Genomic DNA, 26,762 nt, shown 5'->3' with positions numbered 1-26,762 from the left:
TTGTGTTTAGGTACTTTGTTCAGATATTGCGGTAACAGTTGCAGTATGCAGGTGGAAATGCAAGTCCTCTAAATTCAGAAGGACTTTTCCTGACTGAAGGCTATCTTAGATGGGACATCTCATTTGTACTGAAGTCAAACACTGCATTCTTAATGTCATGATGTGCTCCATAATGCATCTTTAATTTTTCTGGGAGAATTAACTTGGCATTAGATTGTAGAGCAGACAGCCCAGGATGTGTCCACTTGTAAATACCACATAGCATTTAGTTTTGAGTAGCGTACAAATCTGTGCTAAGATACTGCCTTTACTTTATAAGTGGGCAGCTGGGCCTAATTCTGGGTTCAGTGATGGCTTGTGGGAGAAGCTCTTTGTTTAAGACTTAAATGATGAGGATTTTATCTCCTTCCTTCCTTATGCATGAGGCTTTTCCAGTAATATTCATATTTTACTGTTGAAGCGTCTTGCTGATAAATGAAGATCAAGTCTCAAGAAATAAGCTTTTTAACCTCCTCAAATGAGGGGTACTTAATCGAGCTAGCCTTTCAGGGGAGTTCTGGCACGTTATAGAAACCAGTGAAATTCTGCCTAAAATCTCAGCAAACTGAGTGAAAGGAAGGAGAAGCTGGAAACGCCTTTCTCCTGCACATTGTGTTACTGGTCATTAGAAAATACCTTCTTGTGCAACCTCACTGAAACTCAGCAAAGCTTTCTTCAAAATAAGTGGGAAAGGTACTAACCTCTGTCCCTAAATGTTTTCCTATCCTCTTCCCTTCTTAAGTGCTTCTTAGGAACTCTGTTTTGTCCTTGAATCACTGAGTCTTTGTGGGTTTGTGTGTTGTTTGGTTTTTCTTTTTTTTCTTTTTTTTTTTTTTCTTCTGAGGCACCTTTATTTCCTGAAGTTTTGCTCAGGTGCCGCAGAAATCTGTGTGTCTCCTTTCCCTGTTTGTGAAGAACACAGTTTGGCAAGTCAAGAGCACCAGTTTCCTTTGGGACGCGAACAGTTGGTGGGTAGACTCAAACTGGAAGTGTTTGTATGAACTTCTTGATGTCTCTGGCACGAAAGAGGCTTGGCTGTGAAATAGCTTCAGTTTTGTGAAAACAAAATGTCCTCTGGTTTTTGTTTGTTGTTTATCTGTAACTCCTCTAATATTTCAAAAAAGCCCTAAAGAACTGACAGATTACAAGTTGCATGAAATATCAGAGTAATTATTTACACTTTCATGCTTCTTTGTGCAGGCGTGAAACAATAAATACCCATAAAGTCTCAGCGGTGGCACTTATACAGTGGGGGATTCGCAATTTCTTATGTGCTTATGTTTCTCCTGCTTGTGACTTTATGCTAATACATGATATTCCTGCGTTTGCTTTTAAGTAAGCTCCAAGGGCTTAATTGTGGCTTATATAGCAGCATTTGGTGGAAGCTAAACTTAGGTGGGATGCTGCAGCTGGTGTGTCTGGAGGTGACTGTGGGGCAGGAGGGAACAGCCTTTTCTTGCAGGGCCTTTGGTGATGGTTGAATGTTGGTGGTGCCCTTGGCTGCCTTTTTAGGTGACTTGTGGAGACCACAGCTTCTACTCCTTAAACTCCTGGGCTGTCTAACTCATTATAGTGATGTGGCTTTTTTCCCCTGACCTGTCCCAAATAACTGGGACAACATCTGCTTGTCACTCCAGGCGATTGCGTGTCAGGCACAAAATGGTTTGTTCCCTCCAGTTTGCATTCTGCAGAGAGATGAGGTTATTGTGCAGTCGCGAAACACTCGGGTTTAAATCCTGGCGTCCCTCTCACTCTCAGATGAGATTCAAACACCTTGTTTCTTAATGTCCTGGAGAATTTTATTGCTGCGTTAGTAGAACAAATCTAGTGTGGTGTGGGTTTTCTTCTTTTTAAATTTACTGGCCTGAATTACTGAAGGGTCGGAGTCTGATGGGAAGAGGGATGAAATGCAAGCTTACACGAATGCAAGAATTCATGTGTGGGCACTTGTGTCAGTTCTAAGTTTAGCAGATCCATGGTTGAACTGTGCCACAGTGTTTAAAATGTGATGCTTGAATCTAAACGGTTGTAATTCACTGTCTTTAAACAGAGAGAACGTGAGCTCGAGGAAGAAGCTGTTGGAACAAGCCTGACACGCGAGAACACTGGGAGGAAGGAGGAGGGTGAAAAGAGAGAGATGATTACCCCAGCTCTGAGGGAAGCGCTGACAAAACAAGGTGAGATCCTGCAAAGACCAGATGGTGGACCAGACTTTGAAATCTCAGTGGTAGACTTCTAACAGAGCAGGTGAAAGATGGTGTTCTTCATGTTAAAGCTATTGCTCCGGACCCTCAGTTGTGGCCGGCTCTACCCAGAGGCAGGACAGAGATTAGGCAGGGGCTGTTAGTGCCAGACTGTTGCAGGGGAAGAATCTAAAACTGGTTAGTGCATCTCGGTGTGATGCACACTATAAGGTGTAGAGAGTGTATCGGAGTTCACAGGGTTTAATGTATGTGTTAAGGCAGCTTGAGAGAAAAGGTCGTAGTCCCACATGCCTCCAGCTCCCAGAGTGGAGGGTTCTCAAAGAGTATTTAAAGATCAGCTTTGCATCTCTGTTTTGCATCTTAGTCCCCCACTTTTATTTCAGTTTCATACTCTGATCTTATTACTGAAAGTTTATTTTCAGAAAAGGAAGTAGTTCAAACTAACTTTAACAATCCGCTTGATGATCAGATCAGTTGCTGTCCTATGAGCTGTAGAGAGGAGCTTTAATGAACTTAATGCCTTTTTTTTAAAAAAAAAAACAAAACAAAAAAAAACAAAAAAAAACCCCAAAACCCACAAATGGTAAGCGTGAGAAGAGCTAGACAGACAGCCCTGTAGTTCAGAAGCCTCAGTTCTGAATGGCAGAGCCAGGAGCAGGGTGATGGGAGCTTTCCTACACTGCTCCATTGGAGACTAAAGGGAGTTTAGTCTAATTTCTTTTATCTCTTAGGATGAGCGTGTGCTGAGTTTTCTTGCTTGCTAAAGCGATAGCGTTCCTACTGGTGCTTCTGAGAATGCACTTCTGGTTATTGCAGTGCAGGCTCCTTGCTGCAGAGCTGGGCTCTGAAGTTCTGACCGTGTTCTGTGTGAGCCCAAGCAGCTGTGGGATCCTGACACTTTTTCTCCACAGGATCTCTGAGCTCTTGTAGGTGACGGGTGTTGTGTTCTGCCCATCAGGTGTCTGACATGTGTGGTTGTTAGGTTTTTGCATTAACCTTGGCACAGCTATAAAATAAAGAGCCATTCTTCAAATATGCAGCGTGGAGGAATAAAGCAAAGGCTTAGCAAGGAGTGGCAGTGGCTTTGTCTCCTCTTTATGCCCATAGTGGTGGTACTACTGGCTGGGACCAGCCGACAGATCCTAGGAGACTGAGTCAATACATATTTTCAGCTTCAATTTTGAAGGCTGTAATGCATTGGCAGTTACACTGCAGCGTGCTGCAGAGCAGCTGGGGCACTGTTACAGCCTTTTTACTTAGTCATTTATTTAGTTACTACTATCTACGTTTGATCTGGAAGTCTAATTATCCTGTCGGCCTGCAAGGATGCTTGGAGGAGAGGTGGATTTGGCTAGCAGGGCTGGGGGAGAGGGCTGCTGGAGATGTGTCTGGCCAGCGGGGAGGTGACGCTGCTTGTCTGCTTCAAGTCTGCTGTTTTGAGGGGTTAGAGGGGCCACTGACTCCTTGGAGGGGTGCACTAATTCCCCCAACATCTCAGGAGCTGCTTTGGGACACAGGAACCCTAGTTGGGTGGTGGAGACTGCCTGTGCTACTGACTTCAGAGAGGGGTGGTGGTGGGTGGCTTTCAGCGCGCTGCCCGGGCTGTTCTGCGGGGCAGGGCTCTGCGCTGGCCCCGCGTTGGGCCGGGGTGGCCACAGGAGTGTCTCGCACTACTTCACTTCCCAACCCATCCTCTGTTGGTACGTGTTTGGGGGGCAAATGAAATGGTGCCTTCCTAATGGTATACAAAAAGTGGTCATTTGGAAAATGAAAACCATGCTGGAGGGAAGGTCACCTTCCTACCATATAATTTTATTTTTTTTTTTTGACACAAAGGCAAGCTCCCCAGAGAACTCAGATTTCCTTGCAATGTTCTGGGGACAGGAATTCATTATCCAGATAAGTACGTATGTATTTCTTCCTTCCTTCAACACTCGGGGTAGTGCCAGCGTTGGATCAGCTAGTAGGATCTACTTACTTAAATCTGTAGTTTCAAAGTCTTAAAACCATCGTGTCTATATCCTTACAGCTACAGCTGCCTCCGACTGGCACAACCCTCCCCTCCTTTCCTCTGCTACTCATGTAATTCTTTAATGGTCACTCAAGAGTGAAGAGAAGCTGCCTTTCATTTTTCACATGTCATATAACACTTTTTTTCTGCAAATAACACACCAAGACAGGGGCCACAGGAGTGTCTCGCACTACTTCACTTCCCAACCCATCCTCTGTTGGTACGTGTTTGGGGGGCAAATGAAATGGTGCCTTCCTAATGGTATACAAAAAGTGGTCATTTGGAAAATGAAAACCATGCTGGAGGGAAGGTCACCTTCCTACCATATAATTTTATTTTTTTTTTTTGACACAAAGGCAAGCTCCCCAGAGAACTCAGATTTCCTTGCAATGTTCTGGGGACAGGAATTCATTATCCAGATAAGTACGTATGTATTTCTTCCTTCCTTCAACACTCGGGGTAGTGCCAGCGTTGGATCAGCTAGTAGGATCTACTTACTTAAATCTGTAGTTTCAAAGTCTTAAAACCATCGTGTCTATATCCTTACAGCTACAGCTGCCTCCGACTGGCACAACGCTCCCCTCCTTTCCTCTGCTACTCATGTAATTCTTTAATGGTCACTCAAGAGTGAAGAGAAGCTGCCTTTCATTTTTCACATGTCATATAACACTTTTTTTCTGCAAATAACACACCAAGACAGGCTTACGTGGCTATCAAAATAAAACCACTCCCTATTTCCCTCAGCACCATTCCCCCCAAAATAACAAGTGCAATGTAGTCAAAAGATCATCTAATTTAGCAACAACTGGTTGCTTTGGCTGTAGGTTTGGTGTCTTTTCAGGATTATCCCTGAGGGCATAATTAGCCCAAGAGAAAGGGGGTGGGGGGGGGAACCTACTAGTGATTCAGGAGAAAGCTGTTCTTTAAATTGTGGTTGCGTAGCACAAGTTCAGACTGTTGTAATGCTCACTCTTTATTTTGATTCACCTTTAGACAAATTTACCTTCCTGTAGGTAAACTGAATATTGCTTAAACACTGGTTTTATTTTAGCACTGGGGTAGAATTTCAGCTAAATATAGCCTGCTCTATTGGGTTGTATAGATGTAAGCCCTTGTAGTTGCAAATACCTTTATAAAAGATGCTCTGTAATAGTTGCTTTTTAAAGTTGTAGCCAATCTCGTTGTGAGAAAATGCTGATTCCCTTCCAGTGTTCAGTCTTGCATAAAATACAAATACAGCGCTGACTATTTAGTGCCTCCAAATAACAAATATAGCTGGAGAGAGAGAGAGGCTGACAGCTGAAGTACTTGGCTTTGCGTTGTATTTGCAGTGGTACCATTCTGCTGAGTTAATGTTTTAGTATCTGTTTAGGTAAGATGTCATGAAATAAACTGAAAATAGATGCAAACTTTTCATATTAATGTTTCCTGTGGTGATTAGTAGATACAGCCTAACGTGTTCTCACTTGCTTTCAGCAGTTGCTTGTAGATTCTTGAAACAATCCCTCCTGGGCTGGAAGGTTTTTGGGTGCCGGGGCGATTTTGTACATGGTGAAGCTTGCCTTTCCAGAGCTCTGATTTTTATCAGGAAACACATTTAAATCCTTCCTTAGCTTTTGGGAGTCTCAAGCTGCTGTTCTAATAGGAAAGGTGACTTAAAAAAAACCCATTGTGTATCTGTGGGAGTTCCTTCCGTGCCCCCGATATCAGCTGGGCTTATTTTACAGGTACCAAATATTGACTGTCTTTTTACATTTCCTGCTGCTATAAAGTCAGTACAGCAATAGCGCAAAGACCTGTGCTCGGTTCGGGTTGTTAACCATCGCTAGTCTTAACTGCTCTTTGGTTTGCCAAATGTTTTATTGATAGTTATGGTCAGCCTGGAGGCCAAACAAATTGTCATGCCGCATACGAAACCAAAGGCTGGTAGTTGGGGGAATCATGATTTTTACTGCAGCTGACTTCTTGAAATATTTGAGGTCAAACACGATGTTGTGCACTGACAGCCGGCTTCATCATTCCTATCAAGTTACAGTTGTATTTAGCAGTGCTTCAGGTCATCTTTGATATCCTTCTCTTAAACAGGAATAAAACAGAGCAAAACCAAACTCTAAAACCCTGAAGAGTTGATTGTTTACTTAAGAGATTCCAAGGACCTGGATTTGAGTGGAGGGATTCTGCCCCTCTACTCCATTCTCATAAGAACCCACCTTGGATATTGCGTCCTGCTCTGGAGCCCTCAACATGAGAAGAACATGGACCTCTTGGAGTGGGGCCAGAGGAGGCCATGAATATTATCCAAGGGCTGGTGCCCCTCTGCTGGGAGGACAGGCTGAGAGAGTTGGGGGTGTTCAGCCCGGAGAAGAGAAGGCTCTGGGGAGACCTTAGAGCCCCTTCCAGTATCTGAAGGGGGCCTACAAGAAAGCTAGAGAGGGACTTTTTACAAGGGTATGTAGTGATAGGACACAGGGTAATGGCTTCAAACTGGAAGAGGGGAGATTTAGATTAGAGATCAGGAAGAAATTTTTCACTGTGCGGGTGGTGAGCCCCTGGGGCAGGTTGCCCCGAGAAGCTGTGGCTGCCCCATCCCTGGAGGGGTTCAAGGCCAGGTTGGATGGGGCTTGGAGCAACCTGGGCTGGGGGGAGGTGTCCCTGCCCAGGGCAGGGGGGGGGGACTGGGGGATCTTTAAGGTCCCTTCCAACCTAAACCATCCTATGATTTCTTAAGCTGCTCATACTGTTCACTTCCAACATGCTCTTTGCTTTGTTCTCTTCTACTGTAGCACTACTAAATACAACTGTGCTTTTTGTGGTAGGCAACACAATGAGAATGGATTAATAATACCCAAAGACTTACCCCACTGATACTGCATAAATTATTCTGTTGTGTATTTGCTACCACAGGTACAGTTTTGCTGCAGTCCAGTCTGTGGTGGTGAAGTGACCCTGCAATTTAGCGCCAGGGTGTCCAGGATACCTCTATTTCACTTGTCTCCAAAGGCAAGTGGTGTTAGGAGACACCTTGTATCTGAAATAGTATGGGCTGCTTCAGTAACCGCTTGTTATCATACTTTGACTTCATGGTTCATATAAAGATGTACTTTGATTGACATTTTTCAGTGTGCATGGGCAATGAAGTGGTTGATTTCAGAAAAATACTGAAGACTGGGCTTACCAAGCGCTTACCAACCTTGTTTGAGATGAGGTTTTTAAAATGACTTGGTGGCTTTTGCCAGTTCATGGACTGAGCTTTCTGGTGCCTGCAGCTCTGAGCTCTGCCGCCCATCTCGGCTTGGCTCACTGTGCTGAGGTTTTTTGAATGTCTGGACTTTGGGAATGAGATCCGCTGTGCAAAGATGTTGCACAGAGGTTGGTGTTTGCATGCGTCTTTGGGATTCGGTGTGCTTTATGTGCGTAGCTATTAAACTCCAGGTGGCACTAGCAGCTCGCAGCTGGGTCAGGGATTAGTAACGCTGGTGCAATCCCTGAAACGTACCACAGAATTCAGATATTGGCCATGGGAAGATTAAAAATTAGTTTGCAAAACAGCAAGTTATTCTTAGTAAGCAGAATAAATACAGTGACTGAAACCAGGCAAAGTTAAGCCTACAAAACTTTTTTGCGGATCCTTAGAAAATGTCTGTGTCAATAAACAGTGAATACACAGTTAAGGGGGAAGCATCCAGGAAGCAGAAGATGCTGAAGTCCTACAGGGTGGAAGCTGCCAAGAGCTGGTGGTGAGCTGACTGCAATACTAATTTGCTGGTGCAGATGTAGCAGCTTAGCAGGAGCAGAGTGGATGGTGAAAGCTTGGTTCTGTGGGCCTGATTCCTCCCTCATGTGTGGTTACTAGAGCTGGTGGAATTACCCCATGTAGAATAGAGGAAAATAAGCATAAATGCATTTATATTTGAAGATCACCCATATTTTGGGGGCTTTTTTTAGGTTTTGGAAGGGCTTTGAGGATTATTGGTCTTTGAAATGAAATCTATTAAGCTGCAAGAAAATACAAATGTATTCAGGCAAGGATAAAATTTGCTGTCCTTTATAACATGACACTCTCCACAAGCACGGGGACAGTTCATACAAATGGAAATGTGGAGAAAGAAATGTGCCTGGAATGACTGAAAAAGAGACTCTATAAAACACAAACAAAAAAATCTTGTCTGTAGCAACTTGTAGTTCTGTCTCTTACTCTTTATGTTCTGGGTACTTGAGGAAGAGTTGTGTAGGCTGGCTGCCTTCTTCCACTAGAAACTTCTGAGCCAAAGTTGATACTGATGTAGAATTCTTAAAAACATTAAGTTCCTGCAGATCTCTTGAGAATTTTCCTATGAATAAAGAAAAGAGGCTGAGGCTCTCTTCCTCCTCACTGAATGACATGACCTCTGGCAAGGATGAGTTGACCAGTTGGCAAGGATGAGATTCGAGGCGTGCATCTGCTGTCTTCTACCCAGCCATGGGGCTAGCCATAGTAGGTAGAAGATGCAAGGGGAGCTGGAGCTATGAGGCCAAAGGCACTGGAGGGACCCAAAGGTCCTCTGTGGGAGAGTAGGTGAGTGTGAAGGGTGCTGAGGATGGAGCTGTTGCTCTGGGCCTTGCAGGGGAGCGGAGGCAGTGCAGGGCATGTGTTTGGGGGAAACTGGTTCTTCTGTGAGACAGCCTAGTCAGGAGTTCCATCGTGTTTTCTGCTTGCTTTGCAGCCTGCATGTGAATTGCATGTACCCTAGTCTGTAGTGGGGAGGTTGGGAAAACACAAGCTCCAGACAGAGGCGAAGGGATCCTTTTGCTGTTCAGAACGTTTGAGGGGCTTTTATATTGTGGGGGCTTTATCTTGGATGCAGCGTCTGAGAGCAGTTGGAAGACGACTTCTGGAGATAGCTGGTTAGTTCTGCTTTCTAAGATTGTTCTGGTGCATGGTGAAGGATGTTGGCTTGCCAATGGGGGCAAATCCCTTTTTGGGAGCAGGGGAGCAGCTGTTCTCTTGGGATGGCAAAGCCAAAGTAGAAATCAGTGAAATTATTTGGGCTGAGGGATGGACGTCTTTTGTCCAGTTTGCCTTGGGTGAGAGGAGATCTCCAGAATTTGCAGTTGATGTGGGGGGATGGATTAACGTGGGATGGGCTGCCACGTTGTTGATGCCCATGGCCTCACATCTGTAAGACATGCTTTGCTGTTGGTGCTACTAGTGGATGTCACCAACACGACTTGTTCTTGGCAAACATTTTACAACAGCTCAGCAAATGGTCTGGCATACCATGTTGCTCTTTGTCAAAGGTGCCAGATCCAGAAGGCTTTTCTTTTGGTTTTTCTTCAACACTTGTTGAACTAGGTGAAAATATCAGTGGTCTCTGTGGCTGTTCTTGTCAAAAGCATACAAGAAATCATGCATTTGAGTATTGGAGGCTTCATATTCCTACTGCCCAGGCAGTACTGTGCTGCAAAGGAAAAGGTGCTCTTGGATTAACGTGAATATCTGGGTTTAAGTGAAAAGCCAGATTTTTAAGAATTTTTTTAGCTCTCTTATGATCTGCTGTTGAGGCTGGAATTTACTATAGCTACTGCCATTCCCACCCTCGAACTTCTCCAGTCTCATTTTCTTGATGCTAGGTTGGGCTTGGTTTGCCTGCCGAGGCAGCTGCATTTCTTTCACTAACCTTAGTAGGCTTTTGCTATGTGTTAAATATGTTCAAGATGCTCTTTGGTTTTTGTATGACGAGGAGGATCTGAAGCAGCATTTCAGCAGCTCCACTGAAAGACCAAGATTTCCATCCGCTTTGCAACTACAGTATTTTTGCATGGGAGGTGCAGTCCTGTTTGAGTTCATGCAAGCAAGCTCTTTGACAAATCTCAAGCCTTTTATACTTCTGAAGAGCACTTTCTTCTTTTTCAGAAGAAGAGAAAACCTAAAGAGTATCTCGATGGGGCTTGGCAAGGGTTTCTTGATGACTGAGCAGTACTAGGAATGAAACTGGAGATTTCTCCCATCGTGCTTGGGCAATCTGAAAAATCCCACTGTTCAGACTCGGCTTCTTTCTATATTTGTATAAAACACTGATATAATTTGAATAGTTTCTTTTCACTAATGACATTTCTTAGGTTTTCTTTCTTATTAATTTTCTAGCTTTAGTCATAACAGTCTTCTGGGCGGTGGCTTCTAGGGGTGCAGCAACTGTGTTATGGCTTTCAAAATGGTCCTTAAAATGGTGGTGATGGATTACTGCTGTGTCGCTGACCTTCAGCTTTGGCCCTTTTAAACTTGACTCTTGCAAAATGGCAGGAAACGGGAAACTTTCTTCCTCCAGTAAACATTCTGCTTGTATGAAGTTCCTCTCTCTGCACTGAGTTTCAGCTGTAACAGATAATCGCTGCTTCAAACCAGAGGGCTTTTATTTATGGAGATTGCTTGGTAGAACCAGACTGCTTTGCTAGCTGTATGTTACTCTTCTTGGAAGAAAAGCTTTCTGTGAGAGTCACTTAAGATTGTGAAGCACAATGTGACATCAGATTGGCTTTTGCCAAGCTTACGGTGGCTGCACTCATAGAGAAGGATGGCAAAGTCCTTTTCTTGTACCTTTTAGGGATTTTTCAACCACTGATCTATTGCATTCTTTCATAATTAAATCTTTTGCTTTTTGCTTTCAAAGTCATCTGATGAAGCAAACCTTTGGCGTAGAGATCTATGGAAGGTGTCTTTGGGTTTTCTTCTGCACATTGGACCTGGGGGTGTCGGTTGACAGCTGGCTGAATATAAGCCAGCAGGGTGCCCATGTGGCCAAGAAGGCCAAAAGCATCCTGGCCAGTGTCAGGAACAGTGTGGCCAGCAGGACTGGGGCAGTGATCGTCCCCCTGTACTGGGCACTGGCAAGGCCCCACCTCGAGTCCTGTGTTCAGTTTTGGGCCCCTCACCACAAGAAGGACACTGAGGTGCTGGAGTGTGTCCAGAGAAGGGCAACGGAGCTGGTGAGGGGTCTGGAGCACACGTCTGATGAGGAGCAGCTGAGGGACCTGGGGGTGTTCAGCCTGGAGAAGAGGAGGCTGAGGGGAGACCACCTCGCTCTCTACAGCTCCCTGAAAGGAGGGGGTAGTGAGGGGGGTCGGTCTCTTCTCCCAGGTCACAAGCAATAGGACAAAAGGAATTGGCTTCTGGTGGCTCCAGGGCAGGTTGAGGTTGGATATTAGGAAAAATTTCTTCACCAGAAGGTTATCAAACTCTGGAACAGGCTGCCCAGGGAGCCAGGTGGTAGAGTCACCACCCGTGGAGGTATTTAAAAGATGGGTAGATGTGGTACTGAGGGACATGGTTTAGTGGTGGATTTGGCAGTGCTAGGTTGATTGGCCTTGATGATGTTCAAGGTCCTTTCCAACCTAGATGATTCTATGATTCTATTTTGCCATGTTGGGCCAGTCAGCAGTCTCTGAAGGCTGTTCAGTAGGGCTCTCTTACAGAAGCATTTTTTTCAGACTGCGCAGAGATTGTGATACTGCTTTGGATACAGACAGTTGTACTTGTAGAAATTTGGTTTGTCTTAACTATATCTGTCCTGCTTTCAAAATTAAAATAACATATGCACATAATTCATCCATGTTCAGGAGCTTGGAAAGACTAGTTGTGTGTATGGCACTGGCAAAAGCACAACCAGAATACATCACTGTCCTGGAACATGACAGAGGTGTGTAGATAGGAGTGTCCTGTCTCAGGGGCTGAGAGCTAGGAAGGCTCCCTCAATGAATTCTTTGAATTTCAGAGAATGGACTTTTAAAACTATTATTTACTGTTGAAATGCTGCACTGTGGTTTTAAATGGTCACAGAACAGGTTTGCCTCACACAATGGAGCAGTGGCCATTGTGGCATTGGCCATCTCTTTGGTTAAAAGTCTGTCTGGGATCTGTCAAACTCCAGTTGGATTGTCAGGGTGAGCAATGACCAAATCTTTATCAGCCTAGTGTTATTGCCTGATAACACCCATTTTACCCAAAAGTTTGTTTAAAAACTTAATTCATGTCTTATGGTAAAAAATGACAATTTCAGCAGTGAAGTTTTGCAAGCTTCTAGGTCATGCAAAATTTATCATCTAGAGCGGGATCAGCTAATACACCGAGTTCAGATTAGTTGTTCTTGTGCCCTTAGTCAGGAGTTGAGCTGATTACTTTGAGCCTGCTTATTATTTAAGGAGTCCTTTGAATATTAGGCTGGAGAAATAATAAATGGATTGGTTTTGTTCAGCCTTAGTGTCTGAAGATACATAGAGACTGTGAGCAGAGTCCCATCAAGACAACGCACTGGATTGTTTGGAACATAGTGTATCCAAATACTCACTTAGAGTTATTGCTCACAAGTAATTTCTCTTATGAGCAAAGAAGTGAATGTGTTCGCAGTGAGTTCTGGCATACGTAGGTGTAGACTTCTGGGCCATCGGTGAGATGTGATTCAACCACCGTTCGCCTTGGCAGGGCCGTGGTGACGTTGTGGCAGAGCTGATGGAAGAGATGAGGTAGCCTAAGCTTTCAGTCGGGTTGTTCAGCAGAAGCTGTGATGTGGAAACAATTGAGAAGACCCTCGGACTGGTTCTTGAACACATTTTCTCCCATGTTTGGTTTCAGACTCAGTGCTGCTTGGTTCTTGCTTAACCTTTTGTACTTTCTTTTAGCTTGAACTGGTTTGCTGCCTGTGTTACAAGCCAGCGGTAAAGCAAGTACCTGAAGAAACAGGTTTTACAGAGGTGGAAGGACTCTGCTCACCTAGAGTAGATGTGTAAAGAGTGTTTGGCCTTGGTGACTGATATTCTATCTAACTTCCAAGTGTGAAAATGCATGGCACAGCCTGTGCGCACTGCGCTGGCGTAGCAGGGTAACCACGCTTCCTGCTGGAGCTACCTACACAGCAAAGACCTGGGTTCAACAGCTTTGTACAGAGCTTTTAAGAAGTTCTGCAAGTATATGCTGTTTCTTCTTGTAACCATAGCTGTGACTCCTGGCAGCAGCAAACAAGATGAGTAAACCCCTTCTCATCGCTAAAGCTGGCTGAAGTTTGTAAGACTCTGTTTTGATGTTGAACGTGTACAATTTTCTTGGCCTTTATAGGAAGTTGTGGGCGCTCCACATGGTGGAAGCTGATTTAAGTAACTTAAGAGAAAATGCCGCAGCTTTGGGCTGCGGAGCTTGGCACCTTGCGCAGTTTAGCCGCTTCCTCTCTTCCCTCCAGCAACTCGGCAGCAGATCTGGACAAGCGTGTCCTATTCCCAATTTAATTTTAATCGAAAACCCATTTTGAAGCAGCCATGTTACTTCTACTTACGAGTGATCTGTGAGAGAATAATCTTACATGAATGCTGTTGCTGGATTCTGAAAAATGGGAAAAATACAGCTCGGGCTGTGCTGGTTGACATCTGCAAAGAGTCTGGCTTGGGCAGCTGTATTAAAAGGAGGAGGAATGTATCATCCTTTTCCATGCTTGTCAAGAAATCCTCTAAGGATCCAAATTCTAGCAGTGCAGGGAGGTCTCGGTTGAGATTAGACCTCGCTGGACAAGGCTGTTAGCAACGAAATGCGGAAGGAACAGGCAGGAGAGAGGCAGGGCGGGAGGTGATGCGATGCAGCCCAATGCAGTTATGCATTCTTGGCTGTGCCTCTGAGGAGTGTCAGTCAGAAGTTGCCACGAGGTCTTCTGGGTCTAATCCAGTGTCCCTGGTACCACACGTGGCTTTGGAGATTATCAGTTCCATGTCAGAAGTGCTGATCAGGGTTACAGTGATACTTTTCTCCAGGAAAGGACTGGATGATGGGCCATGTGAAATACAAAGGTGTTTTGGTTTACGGTAGCTTGTTCTTGCTATGTTGGCTTAACCCTGAAAATGCACGTGAGGCTTGGAGTTATTCATTTAGGGAGGAAAAGGTTGAAGTATTGTCCAATCCCACTGAGCTGGAGGGGGAGAGGGAGCTCGGGACACGAGAGCAGCCTGACATTGAAGTCACCAAAACCTTATTTAATCTGGCAATTGGCCGCTTTGCCATCTAATGGGGGTCCCCACTGCGTGCTCCTGCCAGCCACCTCCCCTGTGCTGGCCCAAGTGTTCCTGCAGTCTCCTGGAGAGTCATCTTGGGGAACGATCAGGCTAGAGTTGCGTGTCCCCTAACCCTCCAGCAGGGTTAGAGCCAGTGGGAGGAGGCAGGAACAAACATCAGGTCAAGAAGAAAGAGGAGACTGGGCCAGATCTCTGCTGGGTTTAAGTGGCAACGTAACGAGGGCAGGGAGTTCTAGGTGCTGTCTGATTCCTTGTTAGCCATCTGTGCCTTCACAAGGTTTGATTTATTTTTATTTTTTTTTAGCTGGTGCAGCTGTTGTGGCATCTGCTGTCCCTGTAGTTCCTGGCTGGCTCGGTGTCCCTTGAGGTGGAGGGGACTTTGGGGCACAGTGGCGCTCCGCTGGGATCTTGTTGTGCAAGAGACGCACGGTGACAAACAAGCAGGGCAGGGTGATTGTGCCCCCTTCTGTTGTAGGACGTGAAGGCCAGTTCTTCTGTGGAACGGAAGGCTTTTTTTCCTTAAGTTCATGCTGGTTGGCAGGAAGGAGACTTGATACCTAAAATTTTGATTTCCCTTGCAAGTGTTAATATAAACATCAGCCTAAAGCAGCTAGTGGAGACCTGCTGGGTTTGGGGACAACTGGGCCATTGACGTATAAACACTACTGTGTGAATGACACAGTGAGGCTTCTCAAATCCCTCTTATTTTTATGCTGATTTTGAAGTGACTTTTAATCCTTCAGACATATTGGTCTCTAAGCACTTTTTTCAAAGAGGAAAATAACCCAACTCAAGCAGTTTGGGTAATAATAGTACTTAGTGCTTAACGAACGTTGTGGAATTAATCCTCCTGGACCAATAAATTTAAATGAAATTGTGTTGATCTTGGCTGGGGAATGGAGAAGTGATGTGAAATCGGCTTTCCTCTGGGCATGGAGGAGCAGCTCCCTCACTGTGGCTCTGCCACAGCCAGTGGAGATGGAATTGGTGAAACTGGTGAACCTGTGAATTTGGGTTCAAGCTGAGCCCTGCGTTTTGGTTCTCTGCCTCCACTCTTACACCTGCACCACGAGTCAATGTTGGTCAGACCTGCTGAGGAGAAGTGGAAGTGCGTCTCCTTGGTCCTGGGAAAGAGTTGGTCCTGGGGTGACTGCTTAGGTTCAGGAGATGCTTCTGGTTCCCTGTCCTGCTGTCCCTTGTGGTCACTGCAGGCATCCCACATTGCTGGGCTAGCCCTGCTGATCTGCCTCGCTGTTACATGGAAAAGCCTTGTGGCCATCCCTGTTGAGTCAAACAATAATGAGGAAAAGAAATAAATCTCCCACTAAAAGGAATGAGTTCAAGTTGGCCAAAGTCCCTTGGGTGGCCACGGCCTTTGCTGTCGATGTGTGTGACCTCAGACTCGGATGGAGAGTGCTGTGGGTGGGCACTGATGTCTTGTTGGTAGTGTCATCTTTGGGCCAACAGGGCAGAGCGGCATTGAGATGGTGATGCTGAATAACTTTGTGTGCCAATTGATAAGCTTTGTGTATCAATTAGTGTAACACGCTTTGATTTATTTCTTGTTTTCAGGTTACAAGCTGATTGGAAGCCATTCTGGGGTGAAGCTCTGTCGGTGGACAAAGGTATGCTCTTTTTCTCTTTTTGTAAATTAAAAAAAAAAAAAAAGCTAGAGACTTACTCAGGTATTACAATTTCCAGATGAAATATCCTTTAAAAATGTGATATTACTTACACAAAAACAAATTTTGTCTTCCAAGCGGTAGGTTTTGCATTTCAAACTTAAAATCCCACTGTGAAGAGTGAGAACATGACTGTGGTAAAGAGCTGGGAACATCATTTTCTGTTGTGTTTTTTTTTTTTTTTTTTCCCTGTTGTTCTGCTCTCCGCTAAAATATCTCCTGCCTACTGAAATACATGGCAGGAGCAGAACACCGCAGAGAAAATTGGGAAGGTTACGTCACCGCTGTGAGGTCTTCTGAAACAAAGATAACGCGGTCCGTCATTCCGCTCGGGTGGCCGCACAAGAGCGTTTAAACCTGTTGTTCTGTGGCTGATAGAGGTGGCTTGCGACACTCGGTGCTCCTCCACGGGCTCCCTTTTGTCAAGTAAGATTTAGATAGCAAGGTAACTGGCACTTGTTAATGCTAGGACTTATTAAAAATTACCCCGTGGGAGTATGTGTATAGTTGTGTGTAATGTCTGTGTGTATGTAGGTGTATGTACACGTATACATGGAGAAATCATCCTCCAAGCCCTACGGTTGTGTGGTTTAAGGCTAAACCTTAAACCAGGAGCTAAATCTAAACCAGTAGCTTTAAGTAGTTCATTTGCAGACTTCAAAATGTTCCTGGTGAGGAGGCACAGAGCCTGTAGAGCAAACTCCAGCCTCTTCAGTATGTTTATTGTTTCGGCTGTCCTTTGCAGGTCCTGGAGAAGCTCAGAAGTTGAAAGCTGATCTATAATGTTATACCTTTGGGGAGTAACATGGATATAACATACTAAAGCCTTCAGCATTCTCAGGATGATGAGCTATGGGAAGCATCACCTCATTAAGATGCCAGCACATCTCTAATTCTTGCGCTGCAGCGTGGATCGGTTCCTTGGTCTCACAGCTCTCTTTTGCTGCATGATTAACTTTGTTTATTTTTGAAAAGAGCTCTTTGAATGGCAATCGCCAAAGTGGGTGGCTGCAGTGAGGATTTCTTATTGAGCTGCCTGGTATCAATGAACTGTCTCATCAAAAGACTTGTTCTTGCGAACAGTTTAAAGAGCCCACTGCTGTATTGTCATGAATATTTGTGAGATGTACTGATCCCTCCGATGCTTCTGCTGTTTACTCGGACAAATATTTCTCTTCTGTCACTTTTGGCATCAGAGAAGACTATAAAATGTTTAAAGGAAAACTTGTCAAACTTCAGTGCTGTGACTGAGAGAGAAAACCAGAGAACCTATTTTTGTTAAAGAACCGGAATTTAATGCAGCACTGTAAAGCCATTTCACAAAATAAATAGCAGCTCTGTGTGCTTAAATAGGACCATACTATTTTTAGCTTAAGCAGGAATTGAACGTAAAGCGTTCTAATAAATTGAGCTGAAATTGGTTACAAGGCAGTGGCTTTGACTCAGATTCACGCCAGTATGTGAATATCTTCAGGGGGCTTGTTTGAGATTTGTATCAGTGGAAAGCCAGAGCAGGGCTGGAAGGATTAGTATTAAGTAGAGTTTCATAGTGATATCTTAGATTAAAATGATTGTGTTCTGTCATACTCCGGAAAAGAGCATAAAACCTGTGAATTTTGGGAAGAAGCTGTTGATTTGCCTGTCGTGTGAAATGCAAAATATAACTTGCTCTGCTGGAATCTGTGAATCTCCTGAAATCTCTATTCTTTGAGGGATGGGTAGAATAAACAGCATTTTCCATTTTGTTTAATCTCCCAAGGCTGTGCGTACGTTAGGGGTTACCTGTACGTGTTTTCCCTGCTGCTCGGGGGAGACTTTCTCTTGGATCACCAGGACTCTTCTGGTAGAGGAAGGTAGATTAAAAGTTGCTATGTCATATTTCAGATCCTCTCTTGAGAGAAGTAAAGATTCTTTCTCATTTATTATTATTTAACTGAGATAATGAAAGGCAGTCTCTGCTCCAAGCTACTCGGATGCTGCATAGAAGATAAATCCCAGTGGGAAGGCTGCTGCGGTTCTGCTGTGAAGGGGAGCGCGGCGCCCTGCCGCAGCCACTGGCTGGTGTGCATGAGGGTTTATAAGGTCAGGGTATTTATTTAATTTAGTGCTAGAAGAAATACTCGACTAGACAAATGAAAAGAATTGAGTGTTCAGTAGCGCAGCCTTGAAATTGATCCTTGTTACTCTTTAGCGGGCTTCTACAATAATATTTCTTGCAGCCTGAGTGGCTTCACCCGCTTGCTTTTGTTGGTGGATTCAGTTAAAAGCTTCAAGAAAGTGCATTGTTATGCTGTGGTGTTGCAAGTGAGAAGTTATTGATTATGGTAAAGTTGCTCTCCTCTAAAACAGTTGTAAAGTTGACATCAGAAATGCCTTGTTTCTGTAAGGGCGTGTATAAACAGTCAGAATGTATACTGATCTGCGTGCCATGAATTTCTTTCTGTGTCTGTCATTCAGGTGCGCTCCGCGGCCGTGACCTCGCTCACAGTGTCTGTCACAGGTGACTTTGAACGCCGAAGTCACTAGTGACTGAAAACAGCCAATATGCCCAGGGAGCAGATTTCAAACCTCTGTACTCTGTTTGGTTACAGATGCTGTGATTTTAACGTGTGTGGTTTTGTGTTTTTTTTTTATTTGTGTGTGTCTCTCTCTGCTGTTAGTCCATGCTGCGAGGCCGAGGAGGCTGCTACAAACACACGTTTTATGGGATTGAGAGCCACCGCTGCATGGAGGCCACGCCAAGCCTGGCTTGCGCAAACAAATGCGTCTTTTGCTGGAGGTAAAACACTGATGCAGTTTTACTTTGGCATGGGGGCTCTGTCCCATGTTGTCCTGTTCCTCAAACCTAAAGCAGTGTTATTTGTGTGCCCTTTTCACTTGGCGTAAGGATTTGGAAGGCAGCAGTGTTGCTCCCCCTCCTCCCTGTGCTCATCCCCTCCTGAGAGCTGCGCAGCCTGTGGGTCAGGGATGGTGGGAGGTGAGCAGGGTTGGCTCTTAAGGGCTAAAGAGGATCTGAGGGCTCCGTAATGCCACCTCCCGTAGAGCTGTGTCCTGTGCAGCCATGTCACGGGCACCAGCAAGTTCAGAATAGGTGAGGACCGGTGGAAGTAGGGATTGGGGAGGCAGGAGACAGCTGCCTCCCCATCACCCTGCAATTCCCACTGCCGCCTGCGCCCAGCGCTCAGTGGAGGCTTCGGTCCCTCTGGAGATCATAGAATGTTTTAGGTTGGAAAGGACCTTGAAGATCATCGAGTTCCAACACCCCTGCCACCCTGAAAGTGAAAAACTTCTTCCTAATGTTTAATCTAAACCTGCCCTCTTCCAGTTTATGGCCATTCCCCCTCGTCCTGTCACTACATGCCCGAGTAAAAAGTCCCTCCCCAGCTCTCCTGGAGCCCCTTTAGGGACTGGAAGGCCGCAATAAGATCTCCACGGAGCCTTCTCTTCTCCAGGCTGAACAGCCCCAACTCTCTCAGCCTCTCCTCATAGGAGAGGTGCTCCAGCCCTCGGATCATCCTCGTGGCTCTCCTCTGGACACGCTCCAGCAGGTCCATGTCCTTCTTATGTTGGGGGCTCCAGAGCTGGACGCAGTACTCCAGGTGGGATCTCCCCAGAGTGGAGTAGAGGGGCAGAATCCCCTCCCTCGCCCTGCTGGCCACATTTGTGTGTGATCAATGTCTGGGACTCTCCGTGGCTCCTGGTATTCTGGTGAATATGATCTGGCTCATGTTGTGCAAAGCCACCAAGGTGCTGAGTGCTGTGAGTATCTTTGTTTTAAAATTGGACCATTTTTCTTGTTTAAAGTACCTTTACCCCTACCGATTCAATTGCATTCTCAATGAGTAAAAAGCGATGACTTAGTAACTGTTGCCTTCCTAAAACAGTAGCTAATAAATGACTTTCCATTTTAGGCGGTGAAGTGACCCCTTTTCTCAGAGGAATTACTTTGTTGTTAATTCTCTAAAGAAATGAGCTTTGCCTGGATCTGAACTGCGAGCTGCTCTAGCGCTGCTTACTCACTGAAACGCCTGGGTTTCCGAGGGAGGCTTTTGCTGGGCTGGGGGAGTGCGGGATGGGATCAGTGAGAGAGACTGAGAGGCTCAGCAGAAATAAAAGCAGTGACGCGAAAGTGTACTGAGTGGGAGGACATGGAGGTTATTCTTTGAGCTCTTTTGTCTTCTACCTTGCGAGCTAATTCAAACCACGGGGGCTGCGCTTCCTTTGGTATTTCTGCCTACCCCAGGGGCTGGCTGCCAATAACACCCGTTCCATCCCTCCGCCTGGGTGTCTAACATCCCTGTATTTCCATGCAAAACCAGCCAGATTCCCCCGAGTACCGCTTTCTGTCTTTCGTAGTCTTCAAGTCTTAATAATGCAAATATTTCATGACAATATTTAAACGACAGCATCTGTGCAAAAGGACTCCTGGAATTTTGAAGGCACTTTGAAGCTGTCTCCTGTGTTAGTGTTGGGTGTAAGTGTCAGACACTGGTCATCCTGTTAAGTTTGCATTTGGGAGTCTATACCAAAATGTTAATTGCTGCTCTTGGTAGGCTTTTATCATATCCTGACCTGAAAGGACATAGCAAACGGCATGTGTAACATGCAAATCTTGCCGCTTTTCTTTAGAGCGATCTAATGACTGGGGAGAAAAATGTACTGCTACTGCTCATTCTTTCTTTCCAATGTGTCAGCTAGCAATGGTGCATTTAATTCTGCAGTGGTGACTGTACTGGTAGGAAGAAGGTTGTCATGCGTATTATCCCTCTGTCCCTACACAGAAGGTACATAAACACCAAATAGAAGGCAATAACACTGCCAGAATGAGGCGTTTTGTTCCTAGTGTGGCACTGCAGACCATTTAACTCTGTTCCCCTTCAAAATGACCCAACTCGGTATATTTTAGCAGCAGTAGCTGCAGCCTGCGTCGGGAGCGTGGGACTGAATCAGGGAAGTCAAAGAAGTGTAAATTGAAAAGTGCGGTAATTAGTATAAATTGCCATGTGTGATACCTTCCATGTGCCTCGAACTCGTCATCCTGTAGCTGTCACTTCTCGCTTTTAAGAGGAATCCTGGAAACAGTAGCCCTAATGATAACGAATGCCAGAATGCTTATTTTACTAATGGTAACAACCTGGATAAAAGGAAACAGCTTTTCAGGGGACTGTGCTGAAAAATGTTCTCATCTATTTACCTTCTGGGGCTGAAATGGGTTGCAGTTGTTGGACGTTTCCATACGGATTGCAGCTGTCTCTCTTCTCAAACTCTACTTAGTTGGAAGACTTAAGGCTCAGGTTGAGACTCATCCCAAGGCTCACATTATGTACACCTTAAGTTTGATGTAAAGCAGAACTCAAAGAAGCTTTCTCTGCTTTGGTTGCTTTTTCAGACCTGTGCTTGGGCTGCTCCAGCCTTTGTGTGGCTGTGAGCTGTGCCAGGTCAGGTTAATTTGGTGTAGGAGGAGATTTCCATACCCGTTCTCCTCCCTACCAGTTGTGTGTCAGCACAGTTCACAAACCCTGCGGCCAGGACTATCTATATATAATATTATTCTATTTTATTTTTTTTTTATTTTAAACCCACCATGCCTTGCGGATACTTAATCATGTGAGACTAAATGTAGAATCAAATGCTTATCCACCCCAGACACTGGTGCCTGTTACCTTCTTATTAGCCGTTGCTATCTGTGCTGTTGGAGACGTATGAAGTGATAGTTTTGATCTGCTGTTGGCAGGATGTTTTTAATACAGGTTTTATGCCTTGTTGGTCTTGTTGCGCAGCTCTGCACACTAAGTTGCAGATAAGACAGCTGTGATTCTTATTTTTCTTGATCTCTTCTTTCAGGATTTTGACATTTGTAGAATCTGCCGGCGTTTCCAACTGCATAACCACTGCAGCTCTCCCAGGATTGCTGAGGGAAAGGCCAAGGAGCCTGTTTGTTTTCCATTCCTCACATTGGCAAGAAATGCTGTAGTTCAGCCACTTTCCCTGGGAATTGGATGTCATCGTAGTTGGCTGGTCGTGACTGACGCATTTTGGCCCTGAACCAGGAATCATGGGTGGAGCCAACATCCAAAGACACTCAAAGTTAGGGTTTTTTGTAAAAGATGTAGCTTGACTCTGCACTGGGGACCAACCTTCTCCTCCTTGTCCTGGGAAGCGGTACCTTCCTGATAATTACCGAGCCTGCCAGTGCCCCCTTACTGGTGTGACTGCTGGCTTGTGCTTCCCTGCCTCTCCCATTCAGAGAGCTGCCTGAGAGTTTGGTGATGCAGATTTATAACATGGAGGCTTTTTTAGAACCATAGAATGGTTTACATTGGAAGGGACCTTGAAGATCATCTTGTTCCAGCCCCCTGCCCTGGGCAGGGACACCTCCCACCAGCCCAGGTTGCTCCAAGCCCCGTCCAACCTGGCCTTGAACACCTCCAGGGATGGGGCAGCCACAGCTTCTTGGGGCAACCTGCCCCAGGGGCTCACCACCCTCACAGGGAAAAATTTCTTCCTGATATCTCATCTAAATCTCCCCTCTGTCAGTTTGAAGCCATTCCCCCTCGTCCTATCACTACATGCCCTCATAAAAAGTCCCTTGTCAGCCTTCTTGTAGGTGCCCTTCAGACACTGGAAAGCTGCTGTAAGGTCTCCCCGGAGCCTTCTCTTCTCCAGGCTGAACCCCCCCAACTCTCCCAGCCTGTCCTCCCAGGAGAGGGGCTCCAGCCCTCCCAGTATCTCCGGGGCCTCCTCTGGCCCTGCTCCGACAGGTCCATGTCCTTCTGCTGTTGGGGGCTCCAGAGCAGCACTCCAGGTGGAGTCCCATGAGAGCAGAGTGGAGGGCAGGAGAAGCAGACGGCTTGTTCGTATGGTGTTCCCCCCCGAAAGGCAGCGATCGTGCTGTGTGGAACTTCTGAGGCTGTAGCATCAAGAGCAAGAGGGGGCGGGGGGAAGGGGGGGTAAGGAACACCTTAATTACTGCAACATCCCGAGGTCATAATTTTCCCTGCAAAAATAGTCTATCGCTATCCGTTATTGCTCTTAGCTCGTCTTGCTGTGTTTGTAGTGTCTCTCTTAGCTTAATTGTCTAAATGGAAATGTGCAAGTGACCAAATCTTTTAATCAATTAGAGCAAGTGTGGGGACCGAGGCTTTGTGACACTATGTGTTGCGGCACAATCACCAGGCAAACCTGATTTGATTATGTTTTCTGGCAGAGTGTCTAAAGCCCGATCAATTATTGCGGAGAGATGGGACAGCTAAATAAGATTGAAATTAATAGGGTTTGTTATTTTTGCATCTGAGGAGGAAGCAAAATGGACAGAGTGAAATATCCCGTAAAAAAATTGGTTCATATTTCTTCTGTAACTTTATGATGTTTATACCTGTAGTTGAAGCCTTCGGCTTTAACTTGTACAGTAGACAGCAGCTGAAGTTGTCTTCAGACGATCTTAAGTAAGCGTGTGGCCAGAAGCCAGCGATCAGAGTAAGCCCTGCAAAATGAAGAGATTAATAATCTGCTGTAGGAGAGGTACTTAATAAGGTCTTTCAAAAATTAAGAAGAAACTGAAAACGTAGATTAAAACAAAAGCTTCTTCTCATTAAGTAACTTGATTCCAGAGGCTAAATTATTCAGGGAAATGTGGAATATTATGATATCAAAGGACTTGACAAGCACAGGTTTGTAGAACTTAAAACCTGAGCCTGACAGCTCAGGTAATCCTTTTTCTAAGGTAATACTCTTCTTCCAGTGTTTCAATTTGGTTACTTTCTGTTTGCAGAATTACTATATTGTGACCTGAGGTTCATTGTTTTCTTCGTGTTTGATTCTTCACTGGTTTGTTGTCCTTTGGCCTGTCTGTCTTCCAGGAGTACCCATATAAATGGGGTGGGGGACAGGACGTTGTAGAATAAGGCTAGTTCGTGGCCCTGTCATTGAGGGGGGGGAGGAGTTTTGGTGCCTTTATGTGCTCCTCTGCCAACACTGTAATGATCTGAGGCATTTCATAGAATCACAGCATAGTTTAGGTTGGAAGGGACCTTGAAGATCATCCAGTCCCACCCCCTGCCCTGGGCAGGGACACCTCCCACCAGCCCAGGTTGCTCTAAGCCCCGTCCAACCTGGCCTTGAACACCTCCAGGGATGGGGCAGCCACAGCTTCTCTGGGTAACCTGCACCAAGGGCTTACCACCCTCACAGGAGAGAATTTCTTCCTAATATCTCATCTAAACCTGCTCTCTTCCAGTTTGAAGCTATTCCCCCTCGTCCTGTCACTCCATGCCCTTGTAAAAAGTCCCTCCCCAGCTCTCCTGGAGCCCCTTTAGGGACTGGAAGGCAACAATAAGGTCTCCCCGGAGCCTTCTCTTCTCCAGGCTGAACAGCCTCCAATCTCTCAGCCTCTCCTCATAGGAGAAAATGTTACTGTGGTCCATCGGGAGCAGACCCTGGTGACTGGGTGCATAGGCACCAGCTCGCAGGAGCGTTGGCGCTTTGCGAAGGCGCTGGCAGTGCTGTTGGTGCTTGATGTTTGCATGGGATGGGGTTCCATCGGTTGGTGAGTACTGTGTGAAAGGCTGCGCTGCTCAGGGTGGTCTCAGTGTTGGTTAGACACTCTTTTGCCAAATTGGGCACAGAAGCATTGGGGGTAAGGTCACTGTAAATGTACTTTGGCCCCAAAGTAGCACCTGCTGCGTGAGGACTCCCAGCTTACTGGGCAGTGTTTTTGTTCTTGTTATTCAAAAGGGTTATGGTAGGAAGAAAAAGCACTCGCCAGCAACTGACTGGGATTGAAATCTGTGCTTTTCATTTTATAGCAGTGCGTGTCTTCCTCTTTTTGAAGACTTTTGTGCTTGACATTCTTCGTTTACGTATTTATGGAATCAGTAGTGAATATAAGCAGATTGTTGGCTCTGAAATGCTCCCGTATGTCTTGACAGTTATTGCAGGTGGTCGGTGACTTAGTACCCAGTTACAGTCACCAGTAATGTGATGGAGTGATTATGGGCCTTGAAAGAGAACTTGTACATCTTGACATTCAGGTTAGTTTTGAAATAGTCTTTGAGACTTGTGCTGAGCATGGTTCTGCTAGGAAGGAATGAAATGCGTTGACACAAGCAGAGTGCAGGCTTTTGGGAGGAGCTCAGCATTGCCTGCCTTTCTAGGCACTGTGCTTCTCTTAAATAAAAAAAAAAAAGTGAGCCTTTCCTAGAGTTGGAATTTAGTTTTTCAGCATGGGGCATCTTCCATCCTTAAGATCTCAGAAGTGTGAGTTAGAAAATGAATCAGGCTTCTTTAGGGTTCAAAAGACCTTAAAGATCATCAAGTCCAGCTGTAAACCTAACACTGCCAAGTCTACCACTGAATCATGTCCCTCCGCACTACATCTACCCGTCTTTTAAATACCTCTAGGGATGGTGACACCACCACTGCCCTGGGCAGCCTGTTCTGATGTTTGATAACCCTTTTGGTGAAGAAATTTTTCCTAATATCCAATCTAAGCCTTGAGGTTGTTTCCTCTTGTCCTATTGCTTGTGACCTGGGAGAAGAGACCCCCCCCCGCCGCCCCTCGCTGCCCCCTCCTTTCAGGGAGCTGTAGAGATCGAGAAGGTCTCCCCTCAGCCTCCTCTTCTCCAGGCTGAACACCCCCAGGTCCCTCAGCCGTTCCTCATCAGATGTGTCCTCCAGGCCCCTCGTGAGCTCCGTTGCCCTTCTCTGGACACACTCCAGCACCTCAATGTCCTTCTTGTGATGAGGGGCCCAAAATTGAACACAGTACTCAAGGTGGGACCTCACCAGTGCTGAGGACCAGTACCAGTACCAGAAACGGGTTCTTCTAAAAATCTTCTGAAGTTCAGTCCTCTCTCAGTTCAGAGGAACTGGCAAAACCAATCTGGTCTGAAGTCGTCTCTGTTGGTACTATCCTGAGTTGCTGCCAGGTGTTGTGATATGACCAAGTAATCTCACAAGGAGAAGGCAAAACTTATTTTGATTGAGCAACTGATCGGAAAAAGCTTAGGAAGTTAGAGAGGGTTCAGCTGCAACACACTCTTAGTGAAAATGCAGGAGTTATGGGTTGATTTCTTTTGTTTAATCTAAAATGCATCAATTCATTTTGGGCTTTTTTACTTCTTTCTGAAAAGTCTTTTTATCTAATTTGATTTTAAAACATGAGAAAAGTCCGAATTTTCTTTTGAAAATACTGAATATTTTGTCATTTTTAAAATGAGAGTTCGGATGTTCAGATATCCAAGCACTTGACTTCAGCCGTACTTCCCCAATTTTTTCTTCTTATAAACATTTAAATTTATCGACATTTAGGAATAATTCCGTGCCTTTGAAAAGTTTTTTTCTATTCTTGAATATTCATAATAAACCATTATTTTTCTCATTCCTACAGCTAACAAAAGATTGTTCAGAGCAACATGAGAAGTAATTGTCTTTTATTTAACAGGAAATTTCTATAGAAACATTGTGTTCCTCTTCCTCAGCAATCCAGAGAGGGATTTTATTAATTGTTGTTCCTATCAAACTTGTCTTTCTTTTTAAAGTGAGTGTCATCTGATTTGTAGAAAGTAAATCTGAGAGACTTCAAGTCAAAGTAAAGACTTGAAGTCTTTACTTCATCTCCACCACGAGGCATTTTGTAGACAAATGCAAGTTATGACGATGTGATACCATCAACATGGTGATCTTACTTGCATGTTGTCCTCCCCTGAGTGTGCCTCTCCAGCCAGGTTGGTTCCACTCGGACGCGGTGGTCCTGCCTCCTGAGCCATCACTCAGCTCTTGGGAGCTGCTGAGTTAGGACCA

General features: G+C 45.3%; 1 protein-coding gene across 1 annotated transcript in view; it reads left to right on the top strand.

Annotated features, from left to right (window-relative positions):
• Positions 1–26,762, top strand: part of LOC104289840 (S-adenosyl-L-methionine-dependent tRNA 4-demethylwyosine synthase-like) — a 136,990-nt gene that overhangs the window by 27,353 nt on the left and 82,875 nt on the right. The window contains exons 8-10 of the mRNA XM_009888855.1: positions 2,090–2,216; positions 15,853–15,905; positions 18,623–18,741. Of these exons, the coding sequence (XP_009887157.1) occupies positions 2,090–2,216; positions 15,853–15,905; positions 18,623–18,741 (299 nt within the window). The remainder of the gene's footprint in view (positions 1–2,089; positions 2,217–15,852; positions 15,906–18,622; positions 18,742–26,762) is intronic.

Source organism: Charadrius vociferus, unplaced genomic scaffold (assembly GCF_000708025.1).
Source record: "Charadrius vociferus isolate BGI_N301 unplaced genomic scaffold, ASM70802v2 scaffold636, whole genome shotgun sequence".
Classification (NCBI taxonomy): Eukaryota; Metazoa; Chordata; class Aves; order Charadriiformes; family Charadriidae; genus Charadrius; species Charadrius vociferus.
This window is presented reverse-complemented; position numbering and strand designations above follow the sequence as displayed.